This window comes from Grammomys surdaster, unplaced genomic scaffold, assembly GCF_004785775.1.
Source record: "Grammomys surdaster isolate TR1022 unplaced genomic scaffold, NIH_TR_1.0 125901, whole genome shotgun sequence".
Taxonomy (NCBI): domain Eukaryota; kingdom Metazoa; phylum Chordata; class Mammalia; order Rodentia; family Muridae; genus Grammomys; species Grammomys surdaster.
The window spans coordinates 1,066,597-1,092,733 of record NW_021620725.1 but is presented as its reverse complement, the minus strand read 5'-3'; the positions used below and the strand labels follow the sequence as shown (position 1 = coordinate 1,092,733).

The 26,137-nt window shown below is 42.4% G+C and overlaps 1 protein-coding gene across 3 annotated transcripts in view; it reads left to right on the top strand.

The window, feature by feature from the left end:
• Zbtb20 (zinc finger and BTB domain containing 20) overlaps nucleotides 1-26,137 on the top strand; it is a 387,136-nt gene that overhangs the window by 343,061 nt on the left and 17,938 nt on the right. For 2 of the 3 annotated variants that reach the window (XM_028752419.1, XM_028752418.1), the window contains 2 exons: nucleotides 3,039-3,202; nucleotides 3,572-3,759. In XM_028752419.1, coding sequence (XP_028608252.1) covers nucleotides 3,192-3,202; nucleotides 3,572-3,759 — 199 coding nt within the window. In that variant the 5' untranslated portion in view covers nucleotides 3,039-3,191. The remainder of the gene's footprint in view (nucleotides 1-3,038; nucleotides 3,203-3,571; nucleotides 3,760-26,137) is intronic. The other variant, XM_028752420.1, reaches the window with a different exon arrangement.

Sequence of the window (26,137 nt, the reverse complement as noted above, 5' to 3'; positions counted from 1 at the left end):
GAGAGAGAGAGAGAGAGAGAGAGAGAGAGAGAGAGAGAGAGAGAGAGAGAGAGAGAGAAGAAGGAAGAAGAAGAGAAGAGATGAGATGCACAGCAGGCAGGGAGAGAACAAACTTGAAAGAGACTGAGAGGCCAGGCCAGAGAGAGCTTGGCAAACCAACCTTTGGCATGGTGACCAGGAGGAAGGTTCTGGTAGGAGTTTAGGCTCCGAAATGCTGCCTGGAGTAAGCCAGTGTGCTGCTGCCCTCTCCAGGCACCAGGGGATAGTGCAAGCTACTTAGGCTTGTACAGACATGTCCTCAGATGTGCCGCGTTTATACAGTCATTTTTATGCAACCAAAGAAGGCATTTTCAGTTAATTACAAGAGAGTTTGCTCTTTCCTCCTTAATAAACCACAAACTGAAAAAATGGGTCATAGAGCAGCACCTGTGCATGTCAGACAGACTGCTGTTTTGTGTTAATGCTTCTTGGCTTCAGAAAAAGGAATCCCAAAGAATTATGAAAGAGGTTGGGATGGGAGAGGAGATGCTCCAACGGACAGTGTGCAGTGCTCTTGTCTGTGAAGTTGGAAAGCTGCCATGGTAAAAGGAGAAACGAAGTGTCAGGAAGCAAGGCAGGGAAGGAGCCAGGTGGTTGGGGTTTGAATGTGTTCTACTCACAGAGGTGGCTACGATGCCCCTGTGCCATGGACAGCCTCCAAAGGTGGTCCTGGACATAAGGTGGGGCACAAAATATCAGGCAGGTATCAAAATGTAGATCAGGACAAGAAGAAAGGGCATAAACAGTGCAATTTCTCCAGGGTTAGCCCCCTGGGGGGCTTGGCAGTGCGCTGGTACCCATAATTCCCTGAGCCACAAGTCTAAAGCTAGCTGAAGCCCTGTCTGTAAGTATTAGAGACCATTTTCTTTTCTGCAACATGATAATGGCCATTGGTGTTTTGTCCCTATATTTAAGTGAATTACAAGGACCAGCCACTCTTATTAAATACTCTTCTTGTAATCAATGAAAAAGCAACCAATCCAGGTTGACTCCACTGCTGCATAAAATGAGGAAGCTTAACTGAGATTCAGACTGGGACTGGTCTCCAAGTATACTTAAATTTCAACTCTGTTTAATTCCATCAGCAAACAGCTCTTAACCTGCTGCTGGGTATATGGTGCCCCAGTTCACAGTATAGGATAGAGAGTAACTCCGGGAGGACAAGCTGAGATTGCTCAGCCTCTGTGGCACATCACAGCCACATAATATTTGTACAATGAATATGTGGATGAGTGAATAGGGGGAGGGGAGCAGAGAGGCAGAGTAAAGAAATGGATGAATACCAGAAACAAGACAACTGCTAAGACACTCCCCTTCCACAGAAAGCACGTAACCGTTATTGAAATCAGAGTTAGTAAGACAAGAAGGCTGCAACCACTGAGGAATCTCAGAGTGCTGCAGAGAGGAGCCGTCCTGTCTGAAAGAGGGGAGTCACAACAGTCCGGCATGGAGATGGCATTTAATAAGTGTGAAGGGTTCGTCTCATTTCGTCAGCAGAGATGAGAAAAGGCAGTTCAAAGCAGTAACAGTAATGAGTAAAGGTAAAGAGCCAAGAATGTACATTCCAGAACCCTGTGAATGATAAACAGATGCCAGGGTGGCCAATATATGGGGCCCTTGAGATAAGGTAGGGCAGATAAGGAGCTGTCCTCACATGCCAGGCTAACACAGTGCTGTGGGATTTAGTGACTGGAGAGCAGCAGAGCTAGGGCCTTGGGTGATGGAGAGCAAGTTAGGGGCAGCAGTGCAGTAGAAGCAGCAGGCTGGTGGGGACTGCAGGGTAAACTGGCCATAGGGCAGAGAGAGGTGAGCAACGGGCTTCCAGCCTGACAGCAGGCCACAGTGCCAGAAATAGACACCTCAGAGACAGCACTGGTTCTCTCAGGGGAAACAGACAGTGGGGAGGGGGCAGTTTGACAGTGGTGACTTTGATTTTGAATTCTTTCTTAATCTGTAAAACCAAAAGAGCAGATCCTTGGGGGTCCCCGATAGGCACAGGATTTGAGGGTTAGCCCCAGTCCCCCTTCAGCAATGGATACGGATGGCACTGCAGCTTGATTCTGGTATGTTGGCTTTATCCACACTGAGAAATACATCTGAAAGCCCCCCACCCCATTCTAATCTTTATCACGCTGTCTCTGCCTCATGCCCTCTAAAGAAACAGATTTGATTTCACAACCTGTTGGACTAAAAACACAGCATACTAATCATAACACCATATTCTGCGAGGGCAGATTTGACTACCCAGTACAACACATTTCAATATGAAATATTCTGTATACAAGTCCAAAGCCATGCTCATAGAAACAAGGAGAACATGGAAACAGAGACTTATAACAGATTATGTACCACACATAATCTCTCCAAATAGGAAAAAAAAACATACTCTGTGGTAGCATAGTGATAAAAAAGACAAAGTCACAGAAACTGGGGTGTGTTCAAGGAGGATCTCATCCCTTTGGGGGTGTCTGGTATCCATGTGCTATATTAATGCCGATTTACTAGTTACCATTGATTTCAGGGTCATGGGGAAAAGGATCCTGGGCTGACTGATAGCTGAACTATTTCACATTCTGTTCCTGGGCTAAATCACACCACCACCTTTCTACTCTCTATCAGCAATCTCTTTCTCTGGAGGCAAATAAATACCAGTCATGCTCCTAAACTCTGGAGTCTATACTAAACCAAAGAGCACAGAGAATCTTAGGCTGGGCTGGATAAAGAGAAGGGTGGGTATGTGTAAGACACCTTTCATCTTTGCCTCCTAGAGCCTACGCTGTCTTAATCGCTTTTCACTTCCTACTTTACAATCACCTCTACTGCTACCCCTCCCTCCAGACAGCCTGCAGATGGAGGTTGGGATTTGAAATTCTGTGTTGATTTCACATAAAACTAATAGTAACAGGAAAGTTGAATACTCCATAATGAGTTCCAAGAACAGGGATTTAAAGCTAAAAGGAGCCTGTAGGGCCTTCTAATCCGAGCCCTTTATTTTGCAGATGAGGAAACTGAAGCCCAGAGAGGTGAAGTGAGGTGCCCAAAGCCACACAGCAAGTTGCAGGCACAGCTAGTTCCGTAGCTCAAGTCTCCTGACTCCCAGTCCAGTGCTCTTCCCATTACTCCACGGGTCCTGTCTCTAAGCTTCCTGACAAATGCTAGAACGGTAAACCTCCACTAGTATTTTTCCAGACCATGTTAAAACTCTTTAAGGGGGGAAAGGATGCTTTCTTGGATAATGTCAGCCATACGTAGCTCAAGCTGTCTAAAGTTCTGGGACAGGGTCTTTTTATACAGCCAACAGAGTCCAAATGTGGTGCTGTTTGCTTGGCCCATATGCTTTCATGTGTTCCCAGTTAGGCCATTACTGGAGGGAAAAAAACAAGAATCAGCTTGTTTTAAAACAAGGGACATACTGGACTCCCTCCCATCCCCCTTCAGAAAAAAAAAATCAAGTTATCTTTAACAGATTCTAAAAATGCCTTTTCCCAAATATGCAGTCAGTTCCTTCAAAGGGCCCTTTGTTTATTCTCAGGAAGAAACCCAAGACAGCTGAAAACCAGAAGGCATCTGAGGAGAATGAGATTACTCAGCCGGGTGGATCCAGCGCCAAGCCGGGCCTTCCCTGCCTGAACTTTGAAGCTGTTTTGTCTCCAGACCCAGCCCTCATCCACTCAACACATTCACTGACAAACTCTCACGCTCACACCGGGTCATCTGATTGTGAGTACAGCAGCGAGGTGATGGTGTCTTCCCAAAGCTTGGCGCGGTGCTTCCCCCCCACCCCAGGGTTCTGGCTATTTTGCATTCAGAGCAAGCTGTTTCCATTTGGTCTTCCAAAGTAGCCAAAAGTAGCATGCCACCATTTTGATCCAACCAACATCTATATATTTTCAAAGCCAGAGAATATTTTAAAGCCAGGTAACCAGCCACTTGGTCTCAAATTGTTGATTAATTGCATGTGACCCCATTCTCTTTCGTAACATTAACTCAAGAAAAGAAGTGATACTGCTGCTTCCTGGTGTTCTTGCTCTCAGTAACAGCACTTCAACCGTTACTAAATGGAGTAACCAAATATGGACCTCAGAAGGCCAGTGAGACACAAGGAAACAGCCATTTCCAAATTACATAACCCAAGTCAGATTTGCATTAGTTATTGGAGTCTCATGTAGCTTGGCTGAATTTCGGTCTTTCCAGTTTTTAATTTATTTTGAAGTGGTTAAAGGATAGCATACATTTACAGAAGAAAAAAGAATGGCTTCCAAGAATTCAAAAGCCACCCAGACTTCGCACAGCCAATAAGAATGCAGGTTAAAAATATTTTTTAATTAAAAAAAACTGCCTACAGACTAAATTTGGAAAGGGGCACTTAATGTGAATCGTCACTATTGAAATCACTTCTTTGCTGTTTATTTTTGCCATCTTCTCACTAATGTAGAAGTCACTTCTTAAATTCTATTTTAAGAAAGTTGATAGATCACGTGAGGAGGCTGTTTCTCATTTCTGAAGTGTAACCCGGCACTTGAGAGAGGAGCACATGTTGACAATACCAAACGACAGAGCATTCCTGTTAGCTAAGATGCCCAGCAGCTCCAGGAACTGATCTCCCCACAGGGCGTCTGGTAACAGGCAGAGCCAGCACAGTGGAGGGAGTTAAATAGACCAGGAAAGCTAGGTTACCAAAAAGGACTCCATTTATCCTGCTCCTCAAAGACAAAATTAAAAAAAAAAAAAAAGAAGGAAGATAAGGAAAGGGATGGTAAAAGGAAAAGAAGAAATCTCCATTAGGAAATGAGATTCCAAGTCGCTTGCTGTTATTTTCTAGAAGAAGAAATATAAAATTCTGCAAGGAGGACAAAGGTGAGTGAGTCTGGGAGACCCCTCCCCCACTCACTTTGCAATGGTAGGCTCTAGACAGGGGGTGTGAGCTGGGCCGGGGCTGGGCTGTGGCCACACTCAGCTGTCACTAGAGAATGGGAGCAAAGTGAGATCCAAGTCACTAAGGCCATGTGACCTGTGCCCATCAGACTTGCAGCTTCTATTTAGATAGAGGGACGGAAGCAGGGACTTTGTTCCCTGGACCATCTTCCTAGTCACATCCTTGGGCTTTCTTGCCTGGAAGTCTCCAGGCTAATAGTAATGACAGGAAGAAGTTGAAATAGCATGGCACAGTGCCTATAGACGTGTGCATACCACGATGCTCCTGCCTACCAGAAAGGTAGCCTTTCAGTCTGGTAAAAGGCCTGGAGTCTCAGTGTGCACACCTTCCTCACCTGGGTTTCTGCCATACCTATGGGGAAGATTGCATAGAATGGCCCTAGCCCAGAAATCTGGTACAAACCAAATGAATGTTTTTCCGAGTGGAAAAAGCACTATGCTTCATGTACTGTACGGCAGCATCCTCTGGCCAGGCCTTACTTGCTCTACTAGCCTGGCATATGTAGAAGGAACAGCAGGACAATGCTGTCATGGCAGACCTTTTGGAAGCCAGAAGAGCAGAGCTCAATGGGGTGTCTGAATGCAGTTGGAAAGAGACCCAACCAGGAGGAGCAACCTAATCTCCAGCTGTCTAGAAAGTCACTTTGATTTTGCCATTAAGATGTGTAAGTCTCTGCACCAACCTGTTGTTGAAATTGGTTACACTTCTCTCCAAACATATTTGGATTGTAGTTTGTCCTGATTTGAGCCTACACTGAGGGGGAAATTGTTTTTAGGAAAGATTCACAGAAATCTGTCCATTTGGAGGTTGCTTGAGAGAAGACAGGAAAGGAGTTTATTTTAAGCTGTTAAATTTTTTGGATGCTCTTCTTGCATTCAAGAAGATTTTTTTTTTTTTTACTTTCAAATGTCATTCTTACCATAGATTAATTTAAAAGCCTAATTCCTTTAAGGTAAAATATTCAGTTCCTATTTAGAATGAACAGATTTGGGGCACTTAAAAATAGTGCCCTTGACTTGTTAGTCCCTTTAACTTCAAGAACATTCTACCAGTATGTGGTGTTCCAAGATTTCATAAGCTTGAATTTCCATAGCACCTTTTTATTTTGTTGAGTGCTTAGAAAAATTATTCTTAGTCGTGACTTAATGCCCACTTCCCATCCATCAGCATGATTCTTCCCAATTTACAGATGAGACAGTGGAGAAACCTGACACCTGACATAGGAAGGACTTGCCTGCAGTGCACTCACATGGGTGCCAACAAGTGTTTATGAATTTGCTCTCCTGAGTATCCAGAACTCTAGGCTCAATGCACAAAGATGGTATGCCTTCTATACATCCAGGCACCTTGAATATGTGTGGCTACTCATCATGGTGATACAGTCACAAAAACACACTAGATAAATCATACCCACAGACGAGAAGTGAGCTGTGCTGTAACTAGGAAAGGTGACAAGCCATGGGCCTTCCCTATGCACCAGAGTAAAGATGGCCAGTCCAACAGCATAAATGGTCTTAATGATCAGTTGGTGGTGTATCCTGCTGTGCTGCGGCTCTTCCCCCTTGCCCAAAGATCTAGTGATACTCAAAAGCGGAAGTAGCTTTACTGAGATGCTACTGTTATCTTGCCATATTAAAGTATGTTGTTTGATGGTGCACTTCCCAACACAATTTCCTCTCAGTGATACTCTACCATTTCCATGGAGCTTGTCACCTCTCCACCATTTCTGAAAGCGTAGTGGCAAGCAAACTCAGATGACGATAATCAAAGACATTACGGTGAATTTGGGAATAGAAAGCGTGCAAGTACCCTAGGTGTTTGACAGAGCAGTTAACTCACCAAACAGGCAGAGTATGCACGGAGCCAAGCTCTCCCTTCAAGGGCTTAAACAGAACCAAGTAGAGTCAGGAGAGCAGACGAAGCCCTTCTTATGAGAAGCCTGTCCTGACAACTACCAAGCTGCTGTAGCACATCACAGTCATGTTCATGTGATAGACGCAGCAACCAGAACGTTTATTTGCATATTCCTTCCATTCTGTCCCCTGTTCCCCCCAGTGAGGCTCCCATGGAAGGAGGAAGAGCTTCTCCCTTTAGCAGCCCTCTCTACTGTAGATCTGCGTTGGTTGGTTTCTGTCATCAGAAGCTGGAAGCTGACATCCATGGTCACTTACCTTCCAGTGTTTCTGTGCTGGACTCGTCAGACTGTCTGGTTTTTCTGTCCTTGCCAAGATGCATTTACACATTAACAGTTTTTATTTATTTTTAATTTAACCTTTACACAGTAGCAAACTGTTGTGTGGGTGGGTTTAAGTTTAGCTGTGTAGGTAGCATGGTGCTGATGGGGCTGCCTGCTGTCGAGGAGACTATGGGCTCTTCCTTTCCTATCTCCTGCCTGCTCTCCTCCCTGACCTTCCCCTTCCTCCCCCCTCTTTCTCTCCCTCCCTCCTTCCCTCCCTCTCTCCCTCCCTCCCTCTTCTTTTCCCTTCACTCATCCAGGCCCTGTGATTAAATTTTTAGTACACTTGGATCATTTTGAACTTTTAAGCAATTTCTGAGAGAACAAAACAAAGAGGATTTTTATGGCAAACTCCATTAATGCCACATTAAGGCTGACATTTTAATTACCCCCAAGTCAGGAAATGCAAAGTTCAGGTTCCCACAGCAACAGAAACTGTCCCCTTGAGTGCTGAGCAGAGCATCCCAGCCGATTCTTTCATCCCGTGCTTACACAACACCACACCGGCATGAGGACATTGTTTTTAGCCATGTGGAAAGGAGCAGCCTTTATCCTTTGTGTCTCTTCAGGAACCACAGTTGAGGATATGAGGCTTTAGCAGCCCTCCCCAAACCATCTCTATGTATTATCCCGTAACGGAAGACATGCTCTACATGTGCACACAGACAGGATTAAAGTTGCTGTGGGGACATTAACTCTGGTTTCCGGACTTCCGTGCCAGTCACATTTAGACCATAATGTTGTAATTTTTGGCATGTAATAAATGTGCATTTCATGTACACAGACAGAAAGAAGCATAAAATGTATTTTAAAGAGCAATTAATTACTAACTTTGTGATTAAAAAACATTTGGTGCATGTTCCTTCCCATTTAGCATCAGCTGCTGGTCTTAGCCAGGCCTAATAGATGACATACTGTGTCCCATCCTGGATCTCAGATGTACTTACTGTATGTTCCTGTTCCTCTAGATAATTAATTCCTTAGTAACGCTGTAGGGGGAAAACAAAATGGAAGGAATATGCAAGCATGTAAATAGGGTAAGGGAGACTTTGAAGGAAATGATTCATTCCTGCAAATAAACCTCTGAGTCCCTGATAAAGAGCCAGAAATCTGCTAAGTGGGTGTAGACAAAGGTTTCTGGCCACCTTGGAGCATCTGGTCCTGGGCCGTAAGAACAACTTGAAAGCAGATTTTCCCCCCCATGAATTCCAGGCTTGCCCAGTGGAGGAGTGATTTCCTAACTCTTTAGGCTTCAGAAATTAAAGGTTAGTTTATTCTCTAATGACTGGCATTTGTTTTCAAACTGGGGTGTAGGAGGCAGTTGTAGAAAGCTCAGGTAAAAGGTGGGCTTTGCAAAAGAACCCCTCATGCAGATGATAGTGTTTTCTTCCTCTACACGTTAATCTCATTGACCCATTTGTGTTAGGAAGGGCAGGTCTCAAAATAACGGAACAGGTTTCTGAGTAAACGGAATCATTTGCAATACGTTATGGCATAGTGTTTGAAAATGCAAGGGCTTAGGTATGTAATGGAAATTAGGAAACATAAAAGTTGCCCTGGAAAGGTATGTGGCTTAAGCCCCGGCACAGCCTCTAGCTGGCATGCTCAATGAGGATACTCCTGCTATTTGCTCACTGTTCCCTGTCATGCATTCCTTCTTGCTCAGTTTGCTTGCATATGGTATTTAACCTTTAAGAAAGAAACTTCAGTTTTCCAGAGCTCTGACTTGCTGTACTTGGGCTGTCTCTAAGTGTGAATGTATGTCTTTGTGAGTGAAAACTGCTCAAGTAGTTTGAAGGTCTCTCTGGCAAATTTGACTGCATGTTCAGAAAGTTTCCAATCAGAAAGCTGATTCAGTATAAAACCTTCCAAAAACTTCCTGAGGCACCTGTTCACATGGAAAGATTGGGTTTCTGTTGGAGGTGCTCAGAAGGCAATGTTTGTAACTGAAGAACTCTGTTTGGTGTGCCAGAAAAATGAAAAACATTTTGGCCCCAAAAAACTCTCTATAAATGTTCAAAATGTATAATCAAACAAAGACTTCATTTGGATTCCAATGCATGTATCTCAGCAGATGTGTCTAAACTAACTGGAATCCCACAGGGGCAGCTGAACTGGATTTTGGTATGTCTTGATAACTGAAAGAGTTATTCTTAGACCTTGCAAGGACAAAAATGGTCCATCTGTGAAGAACCGTAATAGAGACATGGCAAAAAAACAGCATCCTCTGAAAGAGTTATTTATGGAATTTAGGACAAGTTGGACAATCCTGAAAACATTTTGGGGTCACACTAATTTGCAGGAGAAATGCGACCAAAATGGGAAGAGGGGTAACAAGCACAGATAGTTACTATCCTATGGCCTGGATAATTAATTTTCTAATAAATTATGTATCAATTAAGTAGTAAATAGGGCATCTGTAATGTAACTAGGAGCTGTGTCTGCCTCCAGAGTGCCCAAGTTCTTTTGTGCTCTAAGGAGCTGAGTGTTTATCTTCATTTCGTTTCTAACTGTGTAAACTGAGTTTCTGCCATTCCATGAACTGAGTACATGTGGGTTTCATTTCTTTAAAAGAGGCTTTCCCTTTTGTAAGAAGTCTCCTTTCTACCTGTGAGCTGGTTACCATGTGCTGTCTTTAGAATTGTTGTTATTGCCTATCATACCCTCTTATGCAGAGTTCTGAGTGGTGCAGAATGCAGCTTACATGTTATAAGGTCAGTTGGCTTTGGTGATGGTGGTGGTGGTGGTGGTGGTGGTGGTGGTGTCTTTTTTCTTGCTCTGATATTCTAGAGTTTGTATTTATTGTGTTTAAGGTCATACTTTTTCTTTTAAATTATATCTTTGTAACCTCTTGCTTCCATTCATTGAATGTGGCACCTGCTCCAAGTCTGCTTCTGAGAGAACTTACTGTGAAGAGTAGACTCAGGACTGCTCACCAGTCAGGTCAGATGACCAAGTGTTTTGAAGGCAGAGGGCCTCAGGCCAGGTGTTAAGCAGGATGATGTCATACAAGCTTCTCCAGTGGCTGGAGACTTAGATTCTTATGAAGAAGAGAAATTACCATGATAAAGGACTGCCCTACAGGGTAGTTCAGAATTCCTCATCACACCATGACCCTCAGCATCCATTCACTGCTCAGGCCTTACTTGTAGAGTACATGTATGTGTTCATGTGTAGCTTTACTGAGTTCTATGAGTACCCAAAAGTGAAAACTAGGAGAGCCAGATACTGTAATACTTAGTCTATGTCTTCAAGTCACCATTCATTATCTTAGAACTTAGAATGGTTTTGAAATACACTCTAATCCATTAACATCTCATCTTCTTATTGAAGAAGTTCCAATTGAGGTCTTGTGAAAGGTGAATATAATCTCATTGAATGTGAGGCATCAGGGTAAAGGATGACAGGCTTGCACCAGAGTTCAAAACTATAAAACCCTAAGGAAGGGTTTTCAAGGGACTTTTCACCATCAAAACTCTGCTTAGAGAACATCTAATTTAGCAGCCAGTATGTAGAGCATAATGGGATGGGAGGGGCCAACTGGAAAAGGAGAGGGCCCAAGAAACATTGTCAGTTCACACTTTTAGGGACCTGAAGGGAGTTAGTGATTAGAGACCAGGGGAGCTAGACCCAGAAAACTGAGGTGAGGTGTGAAAAAGGAATTTATCAGAGATGACTCCAACAAAATAGCAAAAACAGGAGATTTAGGTATTTGGGCCTAGTGGAACAGGCCTACAATCCTAGCCACTCAGGAAGCGACTGTAGGAAGATCACAAGCTCAAGACCTCCCACAGTCATGGTCAAAAAATAAAAACAGAAACAGAAACAAACAAGCAAGCAAGCAACAGAAGGAAAGTGACCCCCTAAAGACAGAGCTCAGTGATGAGTATGTGTGTTTATCATGCACAAGGCACTAGGTTCAATCCCCAGCAAAGGGAGGGGCAGATTTCAGAGCATAGAATAGAGACTGCTTCATACAGCACAAAACATAAAACATGGGGACATTCCCAGTGGAAACAGAACAGTGAGTTACAAATGGGGTCCTAGATTACAGTAGAAATATTGAAAATTAGAAGTAGGAAGCCCTTTGGACAAGAGGCCATGATTTATGCCATAAATGCAGGAGTGAACTTCAAAGAGGACTTTGTTGAAAGAAAAAAAAGGAAATAGAACCTGAGGAATGTTTACATTGAGTGATAAGAAGAGAACAAAGAATCTTCAAAGGAGAAAAACAAAACAAAAACCAAAAAAAGATCTAAGAGAGGAGAAAGCCAGGAGAGCAAGGGGATCATCCGGGACAGAATGGGTGAGCTGTAGACAGCACGGAGGAGGCCGGGCAAAGGTTGCCTCAGGCCAGTGCCTGTCATGAGAGCAGAATCAGGTGTCGTGCCCCCCCACACGTACACACACACCACCTTCTTTCTCTCACACACACCCTACAATGCAGAGGAGCTCATGGACAAACAAGATAAATGGTAAAGATAACAAAGGAGCGTTTGCAAACAGCTTTAAGTTTTAAATGAAAGGATGCTAAGTAACTGAAAAGGTGGGATCATGAGTACTCTTAAGAGGCCAGAGTTTCAAAAAACAAAAACAAGAAACACATATGAAGGAAGACTCCTCCATAGTAGGTCCAGTGAGAGGGAGTTAGATGGACCCATAGGACAGTGCCGACATGAGCGCCCAGCCCTGCGTGTCAGTGATTGCGCCTGCTCTTTCCTCACTGCTTTCTTTCCTTCTGTTTAATAAAAACAAATGTTTTCTAAGAGTTGTGGGATGTCTTCTGTGCGAGACTTCCCTGATATCCACTTCATCTGAACATTTAGCTGAGGACAAGTATCAGATACCTGAGCTATTCAAATCTTCTAACAATTTTCAAACCAGTCATTGGAAACATCATCCTTTAAAGTGAATTCCTTTCCTGACAGAGCCTGTACAAATGGCCACATAGTTACCTGTTGTAACACACACTCTTCCAGATCAAGCATTGTGAGACATCCTCAGCTTCATCATTTGGGTCAAGGAGGTTTAAACCTTGTGTGGTAGAACACCACATTAGGAATTTCAAGATGTGATCACCAGATTAACCTTCCTATGTTTCTGTTCCCAGCACACACATTGGGCAGCTCACAGACTTCTGTAACTTCAGGTCCAGTGGATCCATCACCCCATTCAGCTCCACAGGCTCCCAAATACACACACACACACACACATACACACACACATACAGGTAGGGGGAGGGAGGAAGGAGAGGGGGGGAGAGAGAGAGAGATTGAGAGAGCTTGAAGAGAGTAATACAAGCAGACTTTAGGCAGAGGATATTTCTAGCCCCGCCCCACTTCAGAGCAAACATTAGATGCAGAGGCCTTAGACTCCACTGGTTCCAGAAAGTGAACCTCTCTCAGGTCTGTGAGCTCCCTGAGCACATGTTCAGTGTTTGGACACACAATTAAAGCTTGCATTCAACTGGGTCAGAGAATTAAAAGAAGGAAAGACCAGTATGTGCAGAACATTTCCCAGTCAGTGTCTGTCTCCTTGAAACTTCGCTTCAAGAGTAAGTCAGATGCAAGGAGAAATCCCATGAGAACATCCGAATCCAGCATAACTCCGGATAAGGGGCGGGGAAGGTATGGTGACAGACGCTAGAGCTGTGGTTCCCACCTGCTTGATGCTGCCACCCTTTAATACAGTTCCTCATGTTGTGATAACTCCAACCATCAAATTATTGTTGTTGCTGCTTCCTAACTGTAACTTTGCTTTTGTTAGGAATCAGAATATCAATATCTGTTATTCAGGATATCTGACATGCAACCCCCAAAAGGGTTGAGACCCATAGGTTGAGAACCACTATTCTACAGCTATTTCCTGGGTATGTTGTTCATGGGCTAAGATTTAGATCATATGTTGTTCAGGAAGTGTTTTCTCACTTCCTGGTTATACATGAACTTTAGTCTAGGAATGCAGTTTACATGCTTTTAATTACCGTCCTCTATTGTAATTTCCTTGTATGCATGGTATCTACACATGCATCATATATATGTCCCATGGCTGTTGTAAAGAAAGATTAGGTATAGTGTCGTATGAAAAGCTCCAAAACAGCACCAGCACAAGTGGCTTTAACCACCAAGTAGTACCTCTTTCTCCTCCTCTTCCTCTTCATTGTCTTCAGTTATTTCTACTTTCATTATTTTTTTTTTAAACAAGGTCTCATGGCCCAGGCTAGACTTGAACCTGGGATCTTTCTGCCTCCTCCTTTGGAGTGTGAGGATTACTAACAGGTGGCACTACCATGCTTTTTTTTTTTTTTTTTTTTTTGGTTTTTCGAGACAGGGTTTCTCCGAGTAGCCCTGGCTGTCCTGGAACTCACTCTGTAGACCAGGCTAGCCTCGAACTCTCAAACTCAGAAATCCGCCTGCCTCTGCCTCCCAAGTGCTGGGATTAAAGGCGTGCGCCACCACCGCCCGGCCCGGCACTACCATGCTTAATGTCAGTTTAGGTGTTTATATGAAGAAAATGTGGACTTGAATTAAAGCAATGTAAACGACAGCTGTTGTATCAGGGCCCAAACTTCCTGAGAGCCACGAAACTCAAAAACCTCAGTCTGTAGGAAAAGAAATACCTTCAAGTGCCCCTTCTGAATTCAGGCCTCTGTGGAACAAGAAGCCTCTCAACTAATCTTTTGGTGGTTGTTTTGGCCTCTAAAAACAAACAAACAACAAACAAACAAACAAAACCCCACCTCTACAATTGTTGGTTTACTCTACTAAAAATGAAAGAGGACAAAATTTAGTAAGTCCGTGTCAAATACACTGTCATAGCATTCTTATAAAAAACACCACATTTCATAGATAAGGAAATCATCTGGTAATCAGAAAAGTTTAAAACAGAAAAGCCTTCAAAATGTTTTCTTCTTGGTGTGAGGAAGCTTTAGAAAAATAATATGATACAGTTGAATGATAACATTATCCAATTGAGTCCCTGGTGCTCGCCTGCACTCAGATCAGTGAGAGAGTTCCAAATAATGGGAAAGGGAACGGAATAGTTTACTCTCTCCTTCAGATGTCAAGCCTGCACACGCCCGTGTAAGTTTTCCACGGCCAAATTCATGAAGAGAACATAGATCAGACCTTAAAACAAGCAGACCATTGTTCTGCCACATCACAGAGCCTTCTGCAGAGAGAAATCCAACCAAAAACATATGTGTATACATGTATGTATGTATGTATGCATATATACACACAAATACATATTCATCTTTGAAAGACAGTCTTCATGATGACTTTAGAAGATTTTGAGATAATTCAAAATCAGCTTGAGTTAGAAAAGTAAATGTATTTGAAGGAGAGGAAGATCACTTTCAGTTACCTGGCCTGGCTACGTTCTCATTTCTAAAACAGTTTGCAATAGTTAGGAGGTAAATTAAAACTGAAGAATAAATACAGTGAGGCTTGCTGACTTTCCCTACTTCCTGTCCTGTGGTACCCACATACTTTGGGGCAGTATGTGGTGAGGTTTTCGGTATTTGCTTCTCTTTCTTCCTGAGTGTTTCTGCTGCTGCTGGGTGTAGAGTTGCAAGGACACACATGGAGGAACTTGATCTTCAAGTCTTCCAGTAATAGCTGCAGATGCAAAGCCAAAGCAGATGATGTGCAAGTCTGTATACATCCCAAGTCAGAGCTTTGAAATGATAACTTACTGAGTCATGATTTCTGCATCTTGCATGCAGAATTTCTTAAATCACATGTTGATGGCTAATCAGCAGAATCCAAAGACGCAAATTAGATGGTACAATATTTACAGAGAAAATATATGTGTAGCTCACAGAGTAACGATCCTCACAGTTACCATCCCACCCAAAAGGGAAAAAAGAAGAAGAAGAAGCATTGCAATCTGAACTCTCAGCATTGTAGCCAAGAAGGGAGCCAGTCTAACAGTAGAAGGAAGCTGAAGACAGAATATTTTTGGTAGCAAGGGCCCAAACTCTCACTAAGAGTATCTGAAGATTCAGAAGCAGCACTCTGCAAGGTGAACTATTCCTATTATTCAAATAACACAGCCAGTTTATGTGTATGTCATACAATTTTTAATATTAATAATATATAATTTATATATAATATATAGCTCTCAAATAATTTTAGAAGTATATATGTGTGCATATATGTATGTATATATATATATATACTTTTTTAAAATATTTGAGAGCTTCTTACGTGTATATAATGAATTTTAGTCATTTTCACACATACACACACCCATTACCTTCTCATCCCTTTCCTTCTCCCACTGAAACTGTTCAATCCCAGCAATTTCCCCCTCCTACCTTAATGTACTTTGTGTGTAGCTATGACTCAGTGAGTTTAGTTACAGTTTCTTGTATGGGCATTGGTGACAGGTTATGTCAAGGAACCCCTAGTCACCATTAATGATCCATAGTTCCTTAGGGAATTATGGGATCTCATGAGCCCCTTCCCCTACCATGAAGAAATATTGAAGAGCGCACTCTTGTACAGGACTGATGTGGGTAACTGTTATTGCAGTGAGTTCGAGAGTACAATGATACATCCTCTCTAGAATACGCCTTTTGCAACATACCTTCCAATCCTCTGGCTCTTCCCTTTCATGATGTTCTGAGTCTTGGAGAGGGTGGTGAATGTCTCATTGAAGTCAAAGCTCTCTACCTTCCCTTATTCTCAGCACTTCAACAGTTTTGAGTCTGCTTAACCACTGCCTACTGCAAAAACAAATCTCCCTGATGAAGGCAGCACTGATCTGCATATGTAAACATGACCGTTTAGAAGCTTGATCACTTGTCCATTTATCCAAGTGATGGTAGTGTATTTCCCTCGGACCAATGATCTCCCAGCCACAAGCTCTTGACAAGGTTTACTGTACCAGGCATGAGTCCCCTCCTTGGAGCAGGCCTGAAATCCAATCAGAAAGAGGTCAGCCATAGCATCCATTCTCTGGCAGCTTAAAAAAATTATTACATGTAAGGAGGGGCCACATACATATGCCACGGCATGCGTGTAGAGGCCAGGGAATAACTGATAGGTTCTTTTCTTCTACCATATGGAGACATGGATTGAACTCAGGTCATCAAGTGGAGGAGCAAGGATCTTCATCCACTGAGCTATCTCAAAGGCTCCTTTGCCAGCTTTTGTAACTCCTAATTTTAATAATTTATTACTCATTTATTCATACTTTCATTTTTGTCATACTGGGAAACAGACCTATTATCACACACTTGCTAGGCAGTCGCTGTACCACTGAATCTTCAGCCCCAGCTAAAATGTTGAATGCTTATTTTATCCAGGCAGAAATCCCAAGTGCAGAACTCTGGTCCTGTCCACTGCCGAACTTCAGGATCCAGTAAAGTACTTAGGTGATCAGTGAGCGTATGCGGAATGAATGACTCAGGGAACTGTACTACTGAACATATTGCTGGGCTATAAAATTGAAGTGAAGTTTTCCACTCAGCAGACCTATATAACAAAGTGTATCCCAGATACCCTCAGGTTTGTATGCGGGGAAAACAGAGTGCTTTCTCTTGAGCGTAGACCGCTACATGTTTTGATTTTAATAGCAATATGGCAGGGTTAAGGTCAACTTTGTAATATAATCTGGTGCCTGTTTTTTCATAGATATCATAGAAATAGATGTTCTTCACAAGATGCTCAAACAGATGATTGGGTGAAATCTTTAGAAAACCTTGCAATAACTAAAAGGAAAGATTTCCCCACTACCGCCTTCCATTACTGCCGAATGGTGTACAGTTTTGTTCAGCTCCAACCATTCTTTCTTGTCTTCCCAGGTCCAGTCTTTGTCTGGTGAAAACAGCATATGACTGTTAGTATAGCAAGGAGATAGTTCTTGAGAAATCCAGCCCCCACACATAGTGCTCCCAAGCTCCTCCCCTGAGAATGGCATGATTTGATCAGCAGCAGGCAGAGCTGGCCCAGGGAAGTAAGAGCTTGGCATAGAATCTTAGGGCCTTCCTGCTGGAGGGGGCCCCAAGAGAGTTGCTTCACACCCACCCTCCTTCAACTGGCCAGACAGTGGAAGGATATGTAGGAAAACAAATTCCTGGCTGAATGAATAGAGGATTAAGTGAATGAGAGACGAGTCCCCTTCTCCAGCAGTCTCTGCCATCCCACTTGAATAGAAAGGCTAACTTTGAAGCCACTCTGTTCTCCATGGCATGATTTTGTATATACTCAGCTTTGGAATATGGTTGCCATCTGCTGTCAGTGCATAAGACTAAGGAAGTATTGGGGTGGGTAGGAGGAGGCTGGGAGGAAAGAAAAGAGACTTAAAATGAGCTAATGATCTGCTTTGTGTTGGAGTCTAGGTTTCAGAACATCAGTCCTGTACTGTAAGAACAAAACACCAGTGTGTCTTAGTCCACACCAGGCGCCGGCACATCAGATAAGGCCCGTGCTGTGTAGTATTCAGCTACTGAGCCTCAAGAAGTTCTGAAAGTGAAATTAGAGGAGCAAACCAAAGAAGCCAAAATGGGAAAGTGCTTAGGGTAAAATATGATCAGAAGGACTCTGTAGATAAGTGCCTTTGGGGTTACAGTAGTTCAAACATGACTCTACTAATTAAAGACTTGGAAAATCGTCTAAATCCTAGGAACTTAAAGCTCTTAAGACTAAAGGGGAGACTTCTCCATCCACTGCAAAGGCATTGTGAAGCTTTTGTCCAGTCACAGGATGAGAGTGACCTAGCTATTGTACATTGTGGTACACTTAACCATTGATTAAGGGCCATAGATTGCTGTCCTGGAAGCAGGAGTGGGTGGTCTTTTACAAACAAAAAGGCCTAGTAAGCAAAGCCGGTAAAGCCAAGAACATCTTTGAAAAGCAGTGAATAGCTCAGAGAGCTTCCTCTTTCCCTGATATTATCTGTATAAATTACCAGTTATGGCACAGAATCATGTTGATAATTTATATACCAAAATGACATCCCAGAGAATAATAATTAAGCTGAGATGTACACTAGTGAAAAAAATTATCCTGGTGAAGTTTACTTTTGAGAAAGATTAGCTAATTAGCCAACTATGACATTTGAAGGCAAGTCCCCTTCTACCCTTAATAGTAGCTCTGTCTCCACTTTGAGGAATTAGCAGGATTGTAAGGCAGAAATATTTTCTGGCATGAAAAGGAAAGAATTCCTTCAGAACTATAAGCAGAGTGAGCAGACAGTGAGAGTTGTGGAAAAGCAGAAAATCCGATCTCCACGCATAGAACTTGGTTGCAAAAGCATGTCGACCTCAGAGCCCTGGGATGACCAAGCAAGGAAATATTTGTTGGCTGTACAAGCTTTGGCCTTGATTCCTATCTGCCATCAGAGACAAGTCATACACAGCTGTGATGCAACCACAGAATGTTATTTATGTCCTCAGTCCCTCTCATGTACAGTTTCTTATCCCAGGAGCCCAATGTGCCTTCAGACTCTGTTTGGCTTCTCCTAAGACATCCCCATGGAGCATAAACGTCTTCATTTATAGATGAAAAAACTGGTCCACAAAGGCACGACTCTATTCTCTATCTTTAAATGTGAAATGATTAATAGTCATGATGCTGACCCAGCACGTTGTGCTATTTTTCACATTATTTTAGGCATCTCAGACAAAGGACATATTTTATCTTTCTCATTATTATTTTTAATTAGTTTTCAGAAAAGTCAAGATAGAAAAAAAAAAGAATCTAACAAATATCCCATAGAGATATTTGGATTTTTTTCTTTCTCTCTCTCTTTTTGAGAATAAATTAAGATTGTCTCTGCTTCTCTGTGCTGGATCTCTGCAGATAGTCACAGTCTCATGCCAGTTTTCTGAGGAATAAGGGCTCATTCTAATGGCCAGATCACAGTCCCTTCTGTGAAGAAACAGCCTTTTAAATTCCTGTCTCGACACTGAATAACTGGTTTTTGGTTTAAAAACTTTTAACAGTTTGACCTGAAAACTTTTAAACATTACTAATATACAACCTGGTTGTGAGTTTAGCAATAAATTTAATCCCAGTATGTGAAAAGCCAAAGAGAAGACTAGTGGCTTTTATTCTCCCTGGTGACCTGCACTAAATGTTGCATATTTACTTTGTAAATGAGGACACCCAGTGGCCAGCAAGTGAAAAATATTCTAAACAGTCCCCGACACTATTAACATAAACATAGAGAGCGGTTGTCGACACCCATTGATAGATAGCTTCCAGCATCTACCACCAAGCACCAGTTTCCCTGGGTCAGGCAAGAGTTGAGCCTGATGATTTTTTACCTCACTTCCCAGACTGGTTGTCTCTTTCCCTTTCATATAAGCGTGGCTCATCTTTGGGTCCACTGAATCTTCAGTGGCAGAAGGGCCTGATAAAATATTTCTTAGTACAGATGGAGTCAGGAAGTTAAGAATAACTTAGCATAGATCAGAAATAATAAACAGATGAGTGTGGTTTAAAAGAAGTGAGGTAAATTCATAAACCAGTTGCTTTAAACCATAAGTTCGTAGTGAAGAGAGAACCACGGTTATTAACTAATGAGAGAGTAAGGAAATTAAAAACAAAACCTAAGAGGAAGAACAGATGTGGGCCACCAGGGACTAGAAGGACCTCCTGGAATAATGGGTAGGCTCACCTCAGAGAAAATGAGCCCTGAGCTCCCCACTTACTCTCAGCAGTGTCTATACAGTGTTATGGAGAAGTAACCAAACAGCCACTTAGAGAGCATCTACCTCTTTGAGGGAATGTGTGGGACAGCATCAGGGATCCAGTTAGCAACCTGTGTTCTTTTGGTTATGGTTATAGTTATAGTTGTACTTGTAGTTGTAAGGTAGAATTGTCTTATGGCAGTAAAACAGGCACAAGTGAAAATAAAGGAGGCATTACTTTACTGTCATAAATTATCTAGTATGTGTGTAAAGTACAGCTTTATTCCTAAACATTCAAGTATGTGAACCATTTCCTTGTTTTTCTCAAGAAAATTAAACCTAAGACTCCTGTGTGACCAATTTATATAGAAGTCTAGTGAAGTCTCAAGATTGTCTTCCCCTCCCCAGATTTGTACAAGACATGGGAAATCTAGGGTAGAGGTCAAATCCTGGTCCATAGTGAGCTTTGGAGTTGGCATTGCTTGACTGACCACAAAGATGCAGTTGAGTCTGATCCTTTTGGTTTCAAGGAACTGCTTCACTCACTGTGCTTATAGATGCCCTTGACATGGAGCCTACATCCCTAAGATCACTTTTTCTCTCAGAGCAGTCAGTGCCTCCTTATGTCTCGTCCCCAAAACTATGCAAAGCCAAGCCCCACGAAGGGTTATGTGCAACCTGACTTCTTTCTGTTCTGTTCTGTTCTGTTCTGTTCTGTTCTGTTCTGTTCTGTTTTCTGTTTTGTTTTGTTTTGTTTTGTTTTGTTTGTTTTGTGAGAGCCTTTGCTGAGATAGGGTCTCACCATATAGCTTGACAAATCTCCCACCTCAGCCTCAAGAATGTTGTGACCATAGACACGAGCCACCATGCTTGGTTACCTTTAATATTTTAAAGAAAGATGATGATTTCTCTTCTTAGTAATATTACCCCAATCTAATTTCAAAGCACCAGACTCCCCCCTTCATATCCTAGAAAGAGCCCAAGTTAATTCCTTTTAGTAGACGAAATTGAGAATGAAAATCCTTATTTCTAGGGATTAATAAACTCTGAAACCATAGCTCCCTTGGATGAGGGATGTCTCCCATGTCCATATACAAACACTCAATGCTTCTGACCTACAGAAGGAGGAGAGAGGGGACTCTCTTATGTCTTCTCATTCTATAACAACAAACCAAAATTAATAATTCCACCTATACCTCTGAGCCAGTGGAAAGCAGGGAAAGAAAGAACTCAGCATAAATTCTAGTAACCATGTGAAATGTCCCAGAGAAAGGAGAATTTTGAATCACTTTCTTGGAAGGTTTGTAAGGTTTGGTGAGTGGGAAAGCCCAGTAACATCAGAATGTGTTATAAAATGGACAGAAGGAGATGATGTGGAATGAATGCAGACCATGGTGCAGTGGTACTTAGCACTAGCACATCCTAGAGTCACCAACAAGCATCCATTCCCCTAAGTGAGTGATGAACACAATATATTTGGAAATTGGCAAAATGACCAGGCTCTTGAATCAATAAAAGATTCTGTTTGGGAATCCCATGAGAATCAAATCAAACCAGCCTAACAAACATGAGACAAGATGGAAAGAACACAGGTCAGGAGTCATGGAGCTTGGTCCTTCTACTCTAACCCAGAAATGATATTGTAAATTTTACAGAATGGAAATATAATAAAATTAAAGCAAAGTACTCTTTATGAGCATATTGGTGAAGTGCGCTTTCTGCTCCACTTGGTCACCAGTGCTTCCAGAGGCTCACCCACTCTGCCAGAGCTTCTGCACTTGCTTAGCATCATCTTCCTCTTAGAACAAGAAAGGAACCTGCATGTCCATTTTAATTTTATTTTTGATTTTTACATTTGAAGATACTTTTTCCTTATTATATACATAATCTAATACATTTATTAGATGTTTCTGAATAAATTTAAATGCAAGTATATAATATACATGAAGCTGATTCTGTAATGGGTCATCACAAATGGGCATCTGAGTTGCAGCTACTTGCTGTCTTAAGGTGGCCTATACAAATCACCTCTGAGCTGCCATTTGAGCTTTAATCTAGCAAAGCATTGGGGTGGAAGGCCTGCACTGTTTAGCAGGAGAATGCATAGCAACTCCAGTCCTCAGCTCCCATTGGGAAAGACACCTCCTGCTGCCCACAGGGTTGCTTTGAATTCTCATTGTCATATTGGAGGTGGCAATGTGTTCAGAAGACACAACAGAGCAGTCTGAGCGTCAATCTGAAGTTCTGCTTTAGAAACATTCGGAACAAAACTGCAACAGAGTTCAGAAGAAATCAGTATCGTGGAAGCTGTTTGGTAATTTCAGTAGGAAAGCTTATTTACCTGACACTACAAGATCTTATTCCTCACTCACTGAAATCTGGATTAAGGGCTTCCTAAGTCACAAATTAATTTCTGTAACTCTTACCAGTTCATATTTTCAGAAAGAATGGTATTCTAGAAGTCTGGGCTGTCTCATTACAGTCACTGAAGTGAGGATTCTATCTTTCCTGTTTAAAAAAAAAAAAAGTGCATGTTGATGTGGAGCTGAAAAGAAGAGCCAGTGAGTAAGATGTGCTAGCTACTGTATAAACACATTTCAAAATCTGAATTTCTCTCTCAGAAAAAAGAAAGACAACTTCTCAACTACACTGACTATATAGGTCCCTCCATAAGGCCTTTCCAAATCCAAGCTCAGACTAGAGAACTGTGAATTTAAGTACAGTCTTCTGTTCTGTTTTGTATCCCACCCACAGATAAAGCATCTCTGTGTTTTTGTTCTCCAGATTTAGTGAACAATGGGAAAGGTTACAATAGGGCAGCAGCTAAATTTGTAAGGAACGAGCTTTAGGGGGAAATGCAATTCCTGAAAGATGTTTCAAAGGTTTACCTTGTGAGAAGATTTAAAGATATCAACCCCAGCTTCCATTGACTCTTCTCCTCATCCCAACAGGGCTTCCCTCCTCAAGAAGCCATTTCATTTCAAGTCTGGGCAGAGGGCATATGTGTTTTTTACAATGTCTGGAATTTTCTGTCTGTGCTTTTATTCTGAGAATTAAAACATAAGCTTCTATAAACACACAGTAAGACAGTATCCATGTTTTATTCCACCGGAATCTGAAGCTCAAAGCACAGATCCATCCTCTCATTGTAATAGATGCTTCTAAGGGTTACCTTGACTGAGAGTGAAGGACTGCCTAGAAACCCATTAAGTATTATTTCAAGTCTGGTGGCAAGTGTATTTCCAGAGGAGCTCAGCATGTGTTTTTTTGTGAACCAGGTGGGGATAACTCTCCCCACCTAGAGTGGGTCCTATCAGATTGCTTGGAGATCTGGAGAGAACAAATACAGAAGGCAACTAGACATAGGCATCCCCACCTGAGAGCTAGGTAGGACTTTCTTCTGCTTTGAATATCAGAACTATAGGCTTCCTAGCATTTGGGTTCTAGGGCTTGTACCCAGTAGCACCACAAGTATGCACACTAGTTCTGAGGCCGTCAGACTGACAATGAGCCATACTCTGAGAATCCCAGTGTCCTCAGCCTGCAGACAATCTGTCAGGACTCCTCACCTGTCCTAACTCATGAACCAGTTCCCTTAATAAAGCTCTTCTCATATGTCTATATGAATATCCTATTGATTCTCCCTCTTAATAACTCCAACTAATATCAAGATTGACTCTAGAGGAACTGAATTTTTTTGTTTTTGTTTTGAGGAACTGAACCTTAAGGATGATTTATGTATCTGATTTTAAGGATTCTAGAACTGACTCTCTAATCTGATTAAACTACAAATGCTAAGGGTTCTAGTTAGTACAGAGAGCACGAAGAGACTGTGGCATGAACTGTAGGGAACACAAGATAAGTACATGTGATACCCCTCAGAAGAAGCAAGTAGTTTAGTGACTCTGTCTGTTGTACTTTCAAACATTCCAGAGAACCAAGAAATGTGATGCTGATCAGTTACAAATCTTCAGGAGTAAGATATCTTGGCTCCAGCTCCATACAACTTACTGAAGTGTATCTGAACTCAAAATTTCTCTCCTAAAGTTGCAATAGGCAAACTGCTGAAAATTAAGTATGCCCTCACCATTCAGTTGGCTGAACTCTAACAGACTTTGAACCAAGCCATTCGTGAAACCTGTTGTTAAAGTGAGGACATTAGTTGAAAAGGTATGGGCTGGAGCAAAGGAGGGGGGAAGAGGGGATCCTTAGCATTGGATTGAAATGTTTGTGAAGACTAATGAGGCTGGGGACTCAGAGCTCCTAAACCTTGAGGAGATGAGTTTGCCAGTAGACATACCCTCTCTCCATGTTCTCTCCCCTTTCTGTGCCCTACAACAGCGTGGTCTGCACCCACTGTGCTGGGGCATGGCAGTTGGTTCCTCCTACCCCTGCAGAGGGCTGCTCACCCATACAAGGAAAGGCCTTTCCCTGTCTGCCTGCAGACAGGGCTGACATCACTGCCAGTGAAAACATCAGTGCTCTCTCCTGAGAACCCCCAGGCAGGAGAATGCTGCTCTCCTCAGGCCAGGCCCTCTTGGTTTCCATCCTGAGATCTAAATTCAAGTCAAACCAGAAGCCCTAAATATGGAACAAAGTCTCACCCTTGAGAAGGTGTGCTGTAACACAGAGGAGTCACCTGAGGTGCAAGCAGAAGTCTGGAGAAATCTCATGTGGGGACAGCATGAGAGGACAGCATAAGTGAAGGGGAACTGAACTTACAGCAGCCTAAATGTATTCTTTTTTTTTTTTTTTTTTTTTTTGGCTTTTTCGAGACAGGGTTTCTCTGTGTAGCCCTGGCTGTCCTGGAACTCACTCTGTAGACCAGGCTGGCCTCGAACTCAGAAATCCGCCTGCCTCTGCCTCCCAAGTGCTGGGATTAAAGGCGTGCGCCACCACCGCCCGGCAAATGTATTCTTTAATTGAGAATTTTTTTACAGGTTGTATAGGGGATCAGTACACAGACATTTCAGTTTGCACACAATTCTTACTTATGTAAAAGGTCTAAAAGTCCTATGTTGTGATTCTTTATTAGCATATCTTCCAGTGATTTTTCAACTTGAAATGTGGAGGCAAATTTTCTACAATAAGACATGAAATACCAACATATTCACATGCTAATTTACCGTCACACAAGACTCACACAGGTCTCTGGTTTTTACCACACGCACTGCACACACAAATTGCCTTTCACAGCACATTACCACCATTATCAAGAAAAGGAGACAGCATTACCAAGGGTGTTGCACAGTGTACACATGTCTGACAAGACAATGTCTATTCCAGACATCTTCAATATTCAACTGTGTCTCCAAATTTCCATTTCATATGTTTTATATTACAGGATATAAAATTAACTTACCTATAAGATGTTAAGCTGATAGCCAAGACAGTCACAGCCTTCCTAATTAAATGGCCCACTATTTTCTGGTTATATAAAAAATAACAACAACCAGAAAATGGTTTTGTAGCTTCCTCCTTCTTTCCCTCCTTCCCAGCATCCACTCTGAGTAGGTAAATCCATTCTACCATGCCAGGCTCCCTAAGCCTTTGCAGTGATTCCTTGGTACTCCATATTGCTCATATTGGCCCTCTTATGATCCATGTTGCAACCAGCAACTTTAAGGTTAGTGTTTTTCTTAATGCTTTAAGCTGTAAGATGAAGTTTGGTACCACCACACTTGGCTTGATTTCTTTCACCTACAAAGATGGACAAAATGGTTTCCCTCCATCTTACAGATATTCTTAGGATCATCAAAAACAGCTTAAGATTACAGTTATACAGAAAGAATTCCTCTGGTGCTGAGACATCGTGTTTCTGTATAGACCTGAGAGTTTGAGTTCTATCCAACATCCCATTAGGTAGCAGGAGAGAACGGACTCCCAAGAGTTGTCCTCTGATCTCCACACATGCTCTGTGGCACAAGTGCCTGCCCACAAAAACACCCAGCACGACAGACAGACAGACAGACAGACAGACAGACAGACAGACAAAAAGATCTTTTAAATATGTTTGGGTTATACAAGAAGGGAGTCGAGGAACAATGAGGCATTCGTAGAGTTAGCTTTTGTCTTTCATCATAGGTTGTGCTCTTCGTTTTTAACTTTTCTGTTGTCTGCAGGTAAAAGTTGGGTTTCTTGGTTGGGACATTTTTCACTTTTCCTTTGTTTCATGTTCTCTTTTGTTTGCACTCTCCACCCCCCTCCCCACCTCCCCACCTCCCCACCTCCCCACATCCCCACATCCCCACATCCCCACCTCCCCACCTCCCCACATCCCCAC